This window comes from Rhincodon typus, unplaced genomic scaffold (genome assembly GCF_021869965.1).
Source record: "Rhincodon typus isolate 14 unplaced genomic scaffold, sRhiTyp1.1 hic_rhity00000951, whole genome shotgun sequence".
Lineage (NCBI taxonomy): Eukaryota > Metazoa > Chordata > Chondrichthyes > Orectolobiformes > Rhincodontidae > Rhincodon > Rhincodon typus.
The window spans coordinates 16,497-33,209 of NW_025966589.1; the positions used below are offsets into that span (position 1 = coordinate 16,497).

The 16,713-nt window shown below is 43.1% G+C and overlaps 1 protein-coding gene across 1 annotated transcript in view; it reads left to right on the plus strand.

Annotated features, from left to right (window-relative positions):
- Positions 1 to 16,247, plus strand: part of LOC109921035 (A-kinase anchor protein 9-like) — a 29,268-nt gene extending 13,021 nt beyond the window's left edge. Inside the window, exons 5-7 of the mRNA XM_048592274.1 lie at positions 1,050 to 1,129; positions 15,492 to 15,666; positions 16,219 to 16,247. Of these exons, the coding sequence (XP_048448231.1) occupies positions 1,050 to 1,129; positions 15,492 to 15,666; positions 16,219 to 16,247 (284 nt within the window). The remainder of the gene's footprint in view (positions 1 to 1,049; positions 1,130 to 15,491; positions 15,667 to 16,218) is intronic.
- Positions 16,248 to 16,713: the final 466 nt, after the last annotated feature.

A 16,713-nucleotide genomic window follows, 5' to 3' on the forward strand; every position in this document is an offset into this window, starting at 1 on the left:
AGCAGTACACTGAGCTCATGCATCAAACTCCTGTTTCAAATAGGTGATCCAGCTTAAGGGCCTCTAATAATATGTTACATGGTGTTTTGCACTATTTGAATTTTCTCAGGTGAATTTTCTTTGCACTTATATGTTGCTTGTCAACAAAATCTACAGTCTTTATGCATTCAGGATAGCATATTTGGAGAGAGCATCTGTGAGTTTATCAGGTTTGTGTAGGTGTTGGTGTTTCGCAAGAAATTACAGTGCCTCCATTGCTTGACAGTTCTCTAGAGAAATACCATGCAAAGATATTTGTAGTATAAGCATGAAAGGCAAAGAGAAGTTGTTTATGTTGTTTGGTAATTGTGTGTTTTGAGACTTCCAGCTTGAGTGGGGAACACATCATGTAGCCATGGAGCTGATAATACAATGAGAATAAGGTCTTCAAAAGTGGGAATTTGGTGAAAGTGGTGTTTCACTCGACATGAGATGAGCTGGGAAGTACCATGGAATATGTACTTTCAAATGAATTGAAGGTTTTGGTTTCAACTGGAATTCATTGTGTAAATTCACGAGGATATTGTCTGTAGAAAGGAGAACATGCAGAAAGACCTGGAAATACTGGATCATTATGTTAGAACAGTGCAAGTAGTGAAGTTATGTGATAAAGTGTTGAAGGGATCTAGATATAGGTCAAGAATGAGTAATTAGACACATGGATTAAATTGAGAGATTTGGAGGACCGGGCAGAAAAAGCATCTTGGCATGAAAATTTGTGATTGTGTTGACTTAATTAATGGTCAGCAGCACTTGGGTCTACATTCAAGATGAGATTTGATAGATTGATTAAGAAAAAGGAAGAGATGGCACGTTAACAGTACATCTCTCCTTCAGTACTGCACTGATTTAAGCTGGTATCAAGTTGGTTTAAGTCTTTTGAGTGAGATCTCTGACGCCTAGATGAGAATGCTATCCCTAAACCACAGTTGTTATGCTATAGAATTGAAGAGAGAAAGAGAAAGCGTAGCAGGTGAACTGACACTTTGTGACCATACTTTTGATTCCAGAGGATTTAAGGAAGGCATCGGAAGAAGCAGCTGCTGGTTTGAAGGCCACAGTGATCGCAGAGGAGACAAGAAAACTGCAGGTATGAATTACACTGTTTATATATATATTTTAGGAAAACTTTATTCTTTGGCAGCCAATTTACATCTCTGTCATTATGGACCAGGCCAAACTTCTTCAAAATATTTTAAGAAGGATTACTGCCGGTGCCATGGGTTAGTGAGGCTAGGAATAGAGAGCGAATGCAGTTGAACACGTAGCTACAGAGCTGGTGTAGGAGGGAGGGCTTCAGATATGTGGATCATTGGGATACCTTTTGAGGAAGTTGGAACCTGTACAAGAAGGATGGGTTGCACCTGAACTGGAGGGGCACCAATATTCTGGGCAGAAGTTTTGCTAGAGCTCTTCGGGAGGGTTTAAACTAATTTGACGGGGATGTGATCCGGAGCTATGGATCAGAGGATGGGGTAGCTGGTGTGCAGGCAGATAGAGCATGCAGAGAGTCTGTGAGGAAGGATAGACAATTGATAGGGCAAAGTTGTAGTCACAGCGACAGGTTGAAGTGTGTCTATTTTAATGCAACAAGTGTCAGGAATAAGGGTGACGAACTTAGAGCATGGATTAGTACTTGGAGCTATGATGTTGTGGCCATTACGGAGACTTGGATAACATAGGGGCAGGAATGGTTGTCGGATATTCCGGGGTTTAGATGTTTCAAAAGAAATAGGGAGAGAAGTAAAAGAGGTGGGGGAGTGGCATTGCTAATCAAGAATGGCATCACAGCAGCAGGAAGGGAGGTCGCTGAGGAGGGTTCGTCCACTGAGTTAGTATGAGTGGAAGTCAGAAACAGGAAAGCAGCAGTCACTCGATTAGGAGTTTTCCATAGACCACCCAATAGCAACAGAGACACTGAGGAATAGATTGAGAGGCAGATTTTGGAAAGGTGCAGAAGTAATAGGGTTGTTGTCATGGGTGACTTCAACTTCCCTAATGTAGACTGGAACCTCCTAAGTGCAAATAGTTTGGATGGAGCAGATTTTGTCAGGTGCGTCCAGGAAGGATTTCTGACTCAATACGTAGATAGGCCGACTAGAGGGGACGCCATCCTGGATTTGGTGCTTGGCAACGAACCAGGCCAGGTGTCAGATCTCTCCGTGGGAGAGCATTTCAGTGACAGTGATCACAACTCCCTGACCTTTTACTATAGTCATGGAGAGGGATAGGAGTAGGTAGCATGGGAAAGTACTTAATTGGGGGAGGGGGAATTACAATGCTATTAGGCAAGAACTGTGGAGCATAAATTGGGATCAGATGTTCTCGGGGAAATGCATGACAGAAATGTGGAGGTTGTTTAGGGAGCACTTGCTGCGAGTACTGGATAGGTTTGTGCCACTGAGGCAAGGAAGGGGTGGTAAGGTGAAGGAACCTTGGATGACAAGACATGTAGAACATCTAGCCAAGAGGAAGAAGGAAGCTTACTTAAGGTTGAGGAAGCAAGGATCGGACAGGACTGTGGAGGGCTACAAGGTAGCCAGGAAGGAACTGAAGAATAGACGTGGGAGAGCTAGAAGGGGTACGAAAATGCCTTGGCGGGTAGGATCTAGGAAAACCCCAAGGCGTTCTATGCTTATGTGAGGAACAAGAGGATGGCCAGAGTGAGGGTAGGGCCAATCAGGAATAGTGGAGAGAACTTGTGCGTGGAGTCGGAGGAGGTAGGGGAGGTCCTTAATGAATACTTTGCTGTGAGAGGGACCTTGACATTTGTGAGGACAGCATGAAACAGGCAGATATGCTCGAACAGGTTGATGTTAGGAAGGAGGATGTGCTAGAAATTTTGGAAAAACATGACGATAGATAAGTCCCCTGGGCCAGATAGGATATACCTAAGGTTTCTACGGGAAGCGAGGGAAGAGATTGCTGCGCCTTTGGTGATGATCTTTGCGTCCTCACTTTTCTCTGGAGTAGTACCAGATGATTAGAGGGTGGCAAGTGTTATTCCCTTGTTCAAGAAAGTGAGTAGAGATAATCCTTGAAATTACAGACCAGTCAGTCTTACTTCTGTGGTAGGCAAATTATTGGAGAGGATTCTGAAAGATATGGTTATTTGGAAAAGCACAGTTTGATTAGAAATAGTCAGCATGGCTTTGAGAGTGGCAGGTCATGCCTCACAAGCCTTATTGAATTCTTTGAGGATGTGACAAAACACATTGCTGAAGGTCGAGCAGTGGATGTGATGCATGTGGATTTTAGCAAGGCATTTGATAAGGTTCAAAATAAAAACCGAAAGAACTGCAGATGCTGTAAATCAGGAACAAAAAAACGTCGCTGGAGAAGCTCAGCAGGTCTGGCAGCATCTGTGAAGGAAAAAACAGGGTTAATGTTTCGGGTCCGGTGATCCTTCCTCAGAACAGATAAGATTTGATAAGGTTCCCCCTGGTAGGCTCATTCGGAAAGTAAGGAGGCATGGGATTCAGGGAAATTTGGCTGTTTGGATACAGAATTGGCTGTCCAATGGAAGACAGAGGTTGGTTGTAGATGGAAAGTATTCCGTCTGGAGCTCATTGACCAGTGGTGTTGCACAGGGATCCGTTCTGGGACCTCTGCTCTTTGTGATCTTTATAAATGACTTGGATGATGAAGTGGAAGTGTGGGTTAGTAAGTTTGCCAATGACATGAAGGTTGGCGGAGTTGTGGATAGTGTGGACGGCTCTTGTAAGTTGCAACGGGACATTGACAGGGTGCAGAGCTGGGCAAAGAAATGGCAGATGGAATTCAACCCAGAAAAGTATGAAGTGATTCATTTTGGAAGGTCAAATTTGAATACAGAATAAGGGGCTAATGGCAAGATACTTGGCAGTGTGGAGGAACAGAGGGATCTTGGGGTCCATGTCCATAGATCCCTCAAAGTTGCTACCCAAATTGATAGGGTTGTTAAAAAGATGTACGGTGTGTTGGTTTTCAATGGCAAGGGAATTGAGTTTAAGAGCAGCGAGGTTATGCTGCAGCTCTATAACACCCTGGTTAGACCACACTTGGAATATTGTGTTCACTTCTGGTCACCTCATTGTAGGAAGAATGTGGGAGCTTTAGAGAGGGTGCAGGGTAGATTTACCAGGATGCTGCCTGGACTGGAGGACATGTCTAATGAGGAAAGGTTGAGGGAATTAGGGCTTTTTTCATTGGACGAAGAAGGATGAGAGGTGACTTGACAAAGGTTTACAAGATGATGAGAGGCAAAGATAGAGTGGATAGCCAGAGACTTTTTCTCAGGGTGGAAATGACTTGTCACGAGGGAGCATAATTTTAAGGTGGTTGGAGGAAGGTATAGGGAAGGTGTCAGAGGTAGGTTCTCTACATAGAGAGTGGTGGGCACATGGAATGTGCTGCCAGTGCTGGTTGTGGAGTCAGATACATTAGGGACACATAAGCAACTCTTGGATAAGCACATGGACTTTATTAAAATGTAGGGTATGCAGGGTAGTTTGATCTTAGAGTAGGATAAAAGGTTGGCACAACATCGTGTGCTGAAGGGTCTGTATTGTGTTGTACTGTTCTATGTTCTAGACTACTCAAAGTTAAGCAAAACGCAATTTATTTCAACACCATGGTTAAAATACAACCAGAGAAAGAGGAATTCAGAATAACAACCCTATTGGAAATCATAACAGAATAATCGATATAGTAACTGTTACCAACTAACTGTTCCAATATAGTAACATCCCATAAACATATCACTTGGCAAAAATGAAAATTCAGAACACAGGTTTGTCTCACAAGTAACCCAGTACCGGGACAAGAGCGGGGGTAAAGCCCCAGTTTCTAGCTGTAACCAAGAAAGGGAAAAGATAGCGTCTACTTCTTCAAGCTTACAACAGCTTAAACCCAAATCTAAAAACTAAATAAAAACTAGAAAGCCTGTTCTGAGAGAGCTGGCCACACCCAGCTAGGCTGCCTCCATTGTTCCAACTTGAAAAAAAGCCCCAAGGCCTCACAAGCTGTTTACCCTCATGATTTTGGTAGACTGTTCTGCGCCTCTCTTCAAAAAAGAAAGGACAAAATAACCTCTTAAAGGCACAGCATTGTCACACTCTCAACAATACCCAAAAATTCTCAGATTATAACTTGAAACTACAGCATGATGTGGAGGTGGAGGTGCCCGTGTTGGATTGGGATGGACAAAGTCAGAAATCACAGAACAGCAGGTCATAGTCCAACAGGTTTATTCGGAAACACCAGCTTTCTGAGCCTCACTCCTCCTCTGGGTGTTAGTGAGAGAGGTAGTACCAGACACAGAATTTATAAGGAAAAGATCAAAGGATCACATGAGTGGTGTGTGGCTGTGAAAGCTTGTGTTTGCAAATAAACCTGTTGGACTATAACCTGGTATTGTGTAATTTCTGACCTTGAAGTTATAGCAGAATTGGATAATTTCAATTGGAAACTACAAAATGAGAAAAACAAACAAGATTCCATCTTTCTGAAGAAGGGTCTAGGCCTGAAACGTCAGCCTTCCTGCTCCTCTGATGCTGCTTGGCCTGCTGTGTTCATCCAGCTCTACACCTTGTTATCTCAGATTCTCCAGCATCTGCAGTTCCTACTATCTCTGATACAAGATTCCATCCAGTTTGTCTCCAACCATCCTGATTATTGCTTGTTTAGTAACAATAGAACTCTTGGACACCATGGGCCTAGCTATCGCTTTCTCCCATGCATGCTAAATTTACAATAAGATTCAGAACAATACAGCACAGAAAGAGGCCATTTGTACTTTTGTGCCTGTACTAGCGCTTCGAAAGAATTATCCAAGTAATCCTTTTCTCTTTAAATGTAGACATTTTTCCTTTTTTATTAAAGTAGATATCCTCTTCCCTGTTGAAAGCTCTATTGGATCTGTTAACACTGCTCTTCAGGTAGTACATTCCCACTCGTAACTCGCTCAGTTTTAAAAATAATCACATTCTCCCCACCAGCTTTTTTACCCCATCACTGTTTATTAATAGACTCTTGATTACTGCCTTCCTGCCAGTGCAAGCAATATCTAGTTACTGAATTTATAAATGCACCTAATAATTATAAGTATTTCTATTACATTTCCCCATTTTCTTATCTATTCAAAGAGAATAGAGGATATGGCGCAAGAGTCTGCACTGACTTATCTACATTAATTCCGCTATGCTACAACTAAATCCATAGCCTTGATTGTAATGATATTTCAAGTGCTCATCAATGTACTTTTTTAAGATTTTGAGGTTTTCCGTCTCTACTACCCTCCCAGGAATTACTTTGGGCTCCATGTAATTCCCTCATTCCTGGTATGAATTTTGGCAAATGTTGTTTGCATCTTCTCCAATTCCTTGAAATCTTTGCTGAAAATTGTTGCCTAGAATTGGATACATCAGTCTAACCGAGGTATAACCACTGATTTAGAGAGATTTAGTATTATTTCATGTTTTTCTACTCTATACAAATATTACCACCAAATTTCAATATATTACTTCCTGTCTCATCAACAAGTTGATAGTTTAATGAAGCAATTTGCCAACAAAAGATCTGTGCAGGGTTTCTTTTTGTGTTACTCTATCCTTGTCCAGCCGGCTGGAAATTTTTTGTTACTGCAAGCTTCCGCATTTTTTGACAGTAAGCTGACCAATTTGTGATTACTAAGTCTATTGTACTCCCCTCTTTTGAAACTTTGACAATCCACAATCCTAAGGCATTATCCCAATTGCAAGGGGGACCGAAAGGTTACTGCCAGCACCTCCACAATTTCTACACTTAGTTCACTCAGTAACCTACAACATGTGACGCATTCCATCTCAACAATTTGAAGACTGCCACTATACATTTCTTAAATTTGAAAAATGACCTTTCACTACTACTCTGCTTTCCATCTCCAAGCAAATTTAGTATCCAAGCTGTCACTGCCCATTTGTCATCGCTGCCATGATGTTCAATTTTTTTTAATGTCTCCAATTTCTTGATCAGTATCCCAAAATATAATTTGTCGGAATGTAATTAAGATTAAGTGCTTCTTTTTTTAAAATTAGAAGGTATTGATGAAAAATTCATCTTTCTGCAATTATATCAATCTCGTGTGTAACTCTGGAAATATTGGTTACTGCATCAAGAGATATTTAGAAGTTCTGAAAAACAGTTTCCTTTTTTTGGGGTGTGAAGTTCCGTTTGTAAGGTCTGACCGGAGAAACTTTTAGTCTCGGACAAACAGGTAGGTCAGTTAATATCAAAGGACTCCTGTAGGCTTTTCTGTCGTATGAAATCACTTCACTGATGCTGGTTACAAAGAGTGCCCTTGTATATGTTTGTGTTTATCCTTCATGTGACCTATTTTGTTACAGATGCAGATTCTATACATCTTTAGGGCTTCTGCTGTTTTGAGCCCTTGGCATCTACCATAAGTCTCCCTTTTTCTCTTAATCCAATGCTGTATATCCTTTGATATCCAGAGTTCACAGGATTGATGGTCTCATCTTTGTTCCTTGTGTTGGTCCTGTACTCTCCCTCCTTGAATGCATCCCACTGTTCTGAGACAGATTTACCTGAAAGTACCAGCTCCCAGTCCATGCTGGCCAAATCATCTTTGATCTTATTAAAATCATCCTTCCCCCAGTGGAGAACTTTGATTTCAGGCCTATCGTTGACCTTTGCCATTACAATCGTGAATCTAGCAGAGTTATAGATGCTGTTCACAAAATGCTCCCCCAGTACTAATTGAACCACTTGCCCAGCCTCATTGCCTGAAATTAAGTCCAGCACTGTCCCCTCGCTTGTAGGGTATTCAGCTTATTAGTTTAAAAAGGATGCATTTTAAGAATTCTGCTCCCTTTAAACCTTTCACTTAATGACTATCCCAGTTAATGTTGGGGAAGTTGAAATCCCCTACTTTCATTACCCTGTTATTTTACACTTCTTTGAAATTTGCTCACATATCTGCTCTCTATTTCTCTCGGACTGTTAGGGGTCCGATAGTACACTCCCATCAATGTGAATGCTCATCTTTAGTTTTTAATTTCTATCCATATGGCTTCATTTAAGAAGCTTTCCAAGGTGTCATCCCTCTTTACTGCTGTAATGGATTCCCTGATCAAACTCACGATACCTCATCCCCATCTTGCCTGAAGACCCTGTATTCTGGAATATTGAGCTACCAGACAAAAGACCTGAATTCCAGAGGTGAGGTGAGAGTGACACCCCTTGACATCAAGGCTGCATTCGACTGAGTGTGGCATCAAGGAGCCCTAGCAAAACTGGAATCAATGGGTATCAGGGGGCAAACTGTCTCGTGGTTGCAGTCATACCTGACATACAGAAAGATAGTCATGGTTATTGGAGGGTAATCATCTCAGCTCCAGGACATCTCTGCAAAAGAGTTCCTCAGGATAGTGTCCTCAACCCAACCATCTTTAGCTGCTTCATCATTGACCTTCTCTCCATTATAAGGTCAGAAGTGGGGATGTTCGCCGATGGTTGTACAATGTTCAGCACCATTCGTGACTTCTCAGATACTGAAGCAGTCCATGTTCAAATACAACAAGATCTGTACAATATTCAGGCTTGGGCTGACAAGTGGCAAGTGACATTCGAGCCACACAAATGCCAGACTATGACCATCACCAATAAGAGACAATCTAACCACCACCCCTTGACATTCAATGGTGTTACCATCACTGAATCCCCCACTATCAACATCCTGGGGGTTATCATTGATCAGAAACTCAACTGGACTCACCACATAAACATAGTGGCTACAAGAGCAGGTCAGAAGCTAGGAATACTGCGGCGAGTAACTCACCTCTTGACTCCTCAAAAACTGCCCACCATCTACAAGGCACAAACCAGAATTGTGATGGAATACTCCCCACTTGCCTGGATGAGTGCAGCCCCAACAGCACTCAAGAATCCTGAAACCATCCAGGACAAAGCAGCCGGCTTGATTGGCACTACATCCACAAGCATTCACTCCCTCCACCACTGAGGTTCAGTAGCACTAGTGTGTACTATCTACAAGATGCACTGCAGAAATTCACCAAAGATCCTCAGACAGCACCTTCCAAACCCACGACCACTTCCACCTAGAAGGACAAGTGCAGCAGATATATGGGAGCACCACCACCTCCAAGTTCCCCTCCAAGCCACTCACCATTTTGACTTGGAAATATATCACCGTTCCTTCACTGTTGCTGGGTCCAAATCCTGGAATTCCCTCCCTAATGGCATTCTGGGTCAACCTACAGCTGGTGGACTGCAGCGGTTCAAGAAGGCAGTTCACCACCACCTTCTCAAGGCCAACTAGGGATGGGCAAGAAAAGCTGGCCAGCCGGTGACGCCCACATCCCGCAAGTAAATAGAAAAAAAAGTCTCGCCATTCAGCCGTGTCTCAGTGATAGCAATGACGTCACGCCCCTATGTTTTAATTTGTGCCCTCAAAACATCTGCCTTGTTTAATCGGACTCCTAGCTTTAAAATAAATGCCATCCAACTTTGCCAAGCTTTCTTGTACCTCAGCTGACCAATAATGTTAATACTTTTCTGACTCACTTGCTGTCACTTGCAGTTTTGGCCATTCGCCTGCTGAACATTCTGTCTGGATCCCACCCTTCCTCACAAGCTTGTTTAAATCCTCCCCAACAGCATGGACATAGGAGCAGAGTTGGGCTATTCTGCCCATCAAGTCTGTTCCACCATTCAATCATGGCTGATATGTTTCTCAACTCCATTCTTCTGCCTTCTCCCTGTAACCCTCGATTCCCATTACCAATCAAGAACCGATCTAACTGTCTTAAATACGCTCAGTGACTTGACCTCTGCAACCTTCTCGGCAATGAGGTCCACAGATTAATCACTGTCTAGCTGAAGAAATTGCTACTCAACTCCATTCTAAAGGGTCATCCCCTCACTCTGTGGCTGTGCCCTTAGGTCCTAGACTCTCCTACTACATCCACATGTATCTCCACATCAACCCTATGTGGGCCTCCCAGTATTCTGTAAGTTTCAAACAGATCTCCCCTCATCTTTCTAAACTCCATCAAGTACAGACCCAGAGTCTTCAACCGCTCCTCATATGACAAGCCCTGCATCCCTGGGATCATTCTTGTAAACCTTCTCTGGATTCCCACCAACTCTAGTACATCCTTCCCTAAATACAGGGTCCAGAATTGCTCACAATACTCCAAATGTGATCTGACCAGAGCCTTATACAACCTTGGCAGTTCATCTCTGCTCTTGTATTTCGCCCTTCTTCAATTGAATGCTGACATTGCATTTGCCTCCCTAACTGCCAACTGAATGTGCATGTGAACCTTAAGAGAATCCGGAACTAGGATTCCCAAGTCCCTTTGTGCTTGAGATTTCTGAAGCCTTTCCCTGTTTAGAAAATAGTCTATGTCTGTGTTCTAATGACCAAAATGCCTAACCTCGCACTTTTCCCAAATTGTATTCTGTTTGCCACTTTGCCCAATCTCCTAGCCTGTCCAAGTCTTTCTGCAGCCTCCCAACTCCAGCATAACCTGTCCCTTCATTCTTTATGTCATCTGCAAACTTAGCAACAATGCGCTCAGTTCTTTCATCCAGATCATTAATGTATGATGTGAATAATTGTGATTCCAATACTAATCCCTTAGAAACTCCACTAGTCACTGGCTGCCATCCTGAAAAAGACCCCTTTATCCCTACTGTCTGACTTGTGCCAGTACCTGTATCCATGCCAGTATCTTGTCCCTAACACCTCAGGTTCTTATTTAGCAGCCTCCTTTGACATCTTGTCCAAATCCAAATAGATCACATCCACAGGCTCTCCTTTGTCTAATTTGCTTGTTACCTCCTCAAAGAATTCCAACAGATTTGCCAGGTATGACTTTCCCTTGATGAAGCCTTGCTGACTCTGCCCTATTTTACCAAGCATTTCCAAGTACATTGTAACATCATCCTTAAAAAAGGACTTTAAAACTTCTACCAGGTTAGGCTAACTGGCCTATAGTTTCCTGACTTATATCTCCCTCCTTTAAACAGCGGTCTTACATTAGCCATTTTCCAGTCCTCTGGCACCCTCTTGATTCCAGTGATTCCTGAAAGATCACCATCAATGTCTATACAGTGTTCTCAGCTGTCTCTTTCTCTGGGCTGTAGTCCTTCTGGTCTTGATGATTTATCCATTTTCAGACCTTTCAGCTTCCCTTGTACCCTCTGCTTAGTGATGGCCCCTACATTCACCTCTGCCCCTGACTCTCCTTGAAGTTGTGGTATGTTGCTGGTGTCTTCCACTGTGAAAACTGATGCAAAGTATCTATTCCCATTCTGGTTCAGGTGCAACCCGTCTGCCTTGTATAGGTCCCACCACTCCCACTCCAAAAATGGTCCCAGAAATCTAAAGCAGTCCCTCCTGCATCCTTTCTCCAGCCACGCATTCATCTGAACTAACTGCCTCTTCCTATACCCATGTACACGTAGCCCTGGAAGTAGTCCAGAGATTACTACCTTTTGGGTCCTGTACCTTAATCTACTTCCTCGTTCTTAAATTCTGCTTTCAGGATCTCATCCCTTTTCCTACCTGTGTTGTTGGTCCCAATATGTACCAAGATCTTTGTGACTGTCCTCCCCATTTCAGAAAGCACTGCAGCCATCTGTGCCCCTGTCCCTGATCCTAGCACCAGGGAGGTACCTGAGAGGAGAATGGTATATTGTCTCCCTAGTGCAAGGGTCAGAGATGTCATCGAATGTCTGCAGGGCAGATATGTGAGTGGAAGCTGATTTTGGCGCCAAGTCCAGCACCAATGGTTGTCACAACTTTAGACAGTTGCCTGAGACTGAAACTGTAGCCAAGAAACAAAACAATGTGAGGTAATGACCAAATGCAGTGGCTTCAGTTTTCACAATTTTGTTTTATGCGTTCATAGTACGCGGATGTCTTTGGCAAGGCCAGCATTTGTTACTAATTCCTGAATGCTCTTCTGAATTTGGTGGTAACTGCCACAGTGGTGTTCGGAAGGGAGTTCCAGGATTTTGACTCAACTGTAGTGAAAACAGTGTGATGTAATTCCAAGTCAAGAAGGTGTGTGGCTTGGAGGAGAACTTACAGGTGGCAATATATTCATGCATCTGCTTTCCTTTCTAGGTCGTAGCGTTCACGTGTTTTCAGGTGTTGTCAAGAGGCTTGTTGAATTACTGCAGTGCATCTCATAGATGATACACACTGCCATTCTGAGTCAGTAATGGTGAGAGTGAATGTTTAAGGTGGCAGAGGAATGCTGATTGACTGGACAGCTTTGAGCTGGAAGATGTTGAACTTCCAGAGAGTTGGATTTCCACTTAGGCAGTGTGATTTGGTTTTATTTATTGTAGTCACATGTACCTAAGTACAGTGAAAAGCTTTGTTTTGTGAGAAGTACAGGCAGATCATAGCAAACAAAGACCCACAGATCATTGGGTGTTTAGACCGAGCGAGGCATACAGGTTACACTGCACAGGAGGTATGGAAAGCAAGATAAACATTCAGTCCATTCAGCAGTCTAATACTGGCATGGAAGAAGTTGTTCTTCGACCTGTTGGTGTGTGTGTGTTCAAGCTTCTGTATCTTCTGCCCGATGGAAAAGGTTGGAAGAGAGCAGTACCAGAGTCAGAAGGGTCTTTGATGATGTTGGCAACCTTTCTATGGCAGCGAGAAGTGTAAATGGAGTCCATGGATGGGATGTTGGCTTCTGTGCTGGTCTGGGCTGTGCACACAACCTTCTGTAGTTTCTTCCAGTCAAGGGCAGAGCATTTGCTGTACCAGGCCTTTACGCACCCGGATAGTATGCTTTCTATGGTGCATCTGTACGAGTTGGTGAGGGTCCTTATGGACATGCCAAATTTCCTAAGCCATCTGAGGAAGAAGAGGTATTGTTGTGTCTTTTTGACTGTCGCATCTGCTTGGGAAGTCCCAGACAGGTTGTCGGTCATTGTCGTTCCCAGGATCTTGATGTTTTTGACCTTCGTCACCTCAGCTCTGTTGATGTAGATGGGGGCACGTCCTCCTCCTCACTTTTGAAGTCAGCAATCAGTTCTTTTGTTTTGCTGACAAAGAGAGAGATTGCTATCATTGCACCATGGCATCAAGCCGTCTATCTTTTTATATTATGACTCATCATTGTTTGATATCCGTCCTACCACGGTGGTGTTGTCAGCAGACTTGTGGATGGCATTCTTTCGGAGTTTGGCTACACAGTCTTGGGTGTACAGGGAGTACAGTAAGGAATGAGAACGCATTCTTGCAGGGTGTCAGTGTAGAGGATTATCGTGGAGGAGGTGCAGTTGTCTATCTTCACTGATTGCAGTCTGTGGGTCAGGAAGCTGAGGATCCAGTGTCAGAGGGTGGAGCCGAGACCTCGGTCTCGAAGTTTTGAGATTATTCTGGAGGGGATTATGTGTGTTGAAGGCAGAACTGTAGTCGATGAATAAGAGTCTGATGTAGGTGTCCTTGTCATCCAGATGTTCCAGGGATACGTGTAGAGCTTGGAAAATGGCGTCCGCTGTGGACCTGGTATGTCGATAGGCAAATTGCAGGGGATCGAGGCAGGCAGGGAGGCTAGAGTTGCTGTGGGCTGTGACCAACCTCTTGAAGCACTTCATGATTATGGACATCAGAGTCACTGGGCGGTAGTCATTCAGGCATGTTGCATGTGTATTCTTTGTTACTGGCATGATGGTGGTCTTCTTAAAGCAGATGGGGACCTCGGCTTGTAGAAGGGAGAAGTTGAAGATGTCCGTGAATATCTCATCAGCTGGTCTGCACAGGGTCTAAGTGCATGGCTGAGGACTCCGTTCTGGGCTCGTCGCTGTACTTGGGTTGACTCACAGGAAAATCAATCTGACGTCTGCAACGGTGATTGAGGGAACAGGTGTGTCCAGGGCTGTCGGGGCAGGTGACGCCGCGTTGCTGGCATTCTGCTCGAACCGAACGTAGAAAGCAGTGTGTGCATCAGGGAGGGTTGTGTTCTTGGCTGCTATCTTGCTCTGCCTCATTTTGTATCCTGTTATGTTGTGTACGCTTTGCCAGAGATGGCGGGTGTCCATATGGTTGGTTTGGGCCTCTAACTTTTGTCCGGTGCTGCCTCTTGGCATCTCTGGTTTTGCGGAGATCATGTCTGGATTTTCTGTAAAGGTATGGGTCGTTTGACTTGAACGCGGCACGCCTGGTCTTCAGTAGGCAGTGGATTTCCCAGTTCATCCAGGTTTTCTGGTTGGGGAACACCAGGATTGACTTCTTTGGCAAGCAGACCTCCATGCACTTGCTAATGAATTCCGTGGTGGTGTACTGGGTTCTTGAATATGATCTAGTCTACCGATTTCAAGCAGTCCTGGAGATGCAGTTCTGCTGCCTCAGACCAGCATTGTACTACTTCCTGTGAAGGATCCTCCTGTTTCAGCTTCTGCTTTTAAGCTGGGAGGAGGAACACAGTGTTGTGAACTGGAAAGTATCACAGTCCTAACTTGAGCGTCATCCCTGGTGAACTGATTTGGGCAGACTGACGTGAATTATTTGTTTCGGGATTCCCAAATTTAAACCAGCTGTGTGCAGTTACTCTTATACAAATCTCTCACACGTATTTTAGCTTGCTTCACCTCTCATTTGTCGATCGGCTCCGTGCTTGTTTGACCTACTGATTTGCCAACACCTCAACTTTAAATTCCTGTTCCTTGTTTTCAAACCCCCTTGCCTCTGCTTATCTTTACACACACTTCCACAGCTGCAACTCTGGGATCTCTGTACTCTTTCTGGCCTCTCGTGTCCATGTTAATTTTGAGGGGAGTTGGTGATGTCATGGTAGTATCACTGGACTAGTAATCCAGAACCTCAGATTAATATCCTGGAGATGTGGGTTTGAATTCCATCATTCCTAGATGATGAAATTTGAATTCAATAAAATTTTGAAATAAAAATCTAGCCTAATGGTGACCATGTAACCATTGCTGATTTCCATAAAAGTCCATCTGGTTCATTGATGTTCCTTAGGAAAGGAAATCTGTCATCCTTCCCTGGTCCAGCCTACATGTGTCTCCAGATACAAAACATAGCAGTTGACATGTAACTGCTTGCCAGGCAATCAGTGCTGGCCTAGCCAAATAACATCAGTCTACCATAAATAATTTTTTAAAAAATTGTTCCACCATTGGTAGTCTTACTTTTGACCTCAAGCTCAAATTCCCAGCCTAACACTCCTCATCCTCTCTTTATTACTTTGCTACTTGAAACTCTTGACTCCTTGACCGAGCTTTTGCTCATCTGTACTACTATCTCCTCCTATGACTCGGTGTCAGAAGTGTTTTTTTATCAATATTGCTCTTGCAGCAAAATGTTCTAAGATTGTTAATGATAAATGCATAACATAAATACAGATTTTAATAATGACGTCATGGTGAACATCCAGTAGCAAACTGTTCTATTCCAACAGGGTATGCAAAAGGAATGGGAAGAGGAGTGTCGGCGGCGTGTTGAGAAGTGGGAGCAGACAATGTCTACACAGCATCAAACTGAACTGGAAGAGTGGAGCAAGAAGGTGGAAAACCTGCAGAATGAACTTGAAGTAATCCGTAATGAAATAGAGAAGCACCAAGTGATTGAGAAAAGTAAGAGCAAATTATGCCAGCAAATTAGAGAAAAGATGAGAGGAAGCTCAAATGGGGTATAAAAGCCAGTTTAGACTGTTCGGCCACAATGCCTGTTTCTGTGCATGCTGTTTGTTTCATTCTAAATGGGGAACACTCGGTACTGACTCATTCAGGAATCATAGAAATTACAAAAATTTAATTCTTCTTCTGGAAGTTAACTTTCCTGCCATTTTATTAAAATAAATTACACAGAACCTTTTTAAAACTTAAATTGTATTGTAGCTAATTCTGAGATGACGCTTTTTGAAAGATACGAAGGGCTTTGAAAGTGTTCAAAGGAGATTTTGAAAATTCTAGGAACGGGAGCATTTTTTAAAAAAAACTTTGCTGATCACTGGCTTGGCCTGCATTTATTGCCTGACCCTAATCGCCCTTGAGAAGATGATAAAGAGCTGCTTTCTTGAGCAACTGCAATCCTTGGGATGTAGGTACAACCTACAGCAGGGGGATTCAGCAATGGTAATGTCATTGAATGTTGGCAGAAGATGATTGGATTCTCTTTTGTTTTAGATAGTAATTTCCTGGTACTTGTGTGGTGACAATGGTAACTTTGCCTATGAGCCAAAGCCTGAGTGCTGCCTACAGTGCAAGATTGGAGAAAGGAGTTGTTTCCAAAGGAGAAAATTAGAGAGGATGTTTGTTAGAGGTCTACAAGGTTATGATTAAGACTACATCGATTTATATATGTTAGTCAAGAAATAAAATGATCCTGTTACCTGATGTGACAAGAACCAAAGGATACAGATTTATGCTTTTGATCAAGAGATGCATTGGAATGAGAAAAAAACTTACTTTAAAAAGTAAATGGCGATGATCTAGAACTCATTATGAAAGCGGTGGTAATCCATGACTTCAAAGGTAAATTGGATCGGCACTTGAGGGAGATAAACATGCAAAGTGATGAAGATAAAATGGGGTATACTATGAAATGGGTTGCTTTACAGAGCTAACGTGAACTTGATTTAGCCTCCTTTTGTTCTCTATTAAATTTGGGTCTTAAATGTT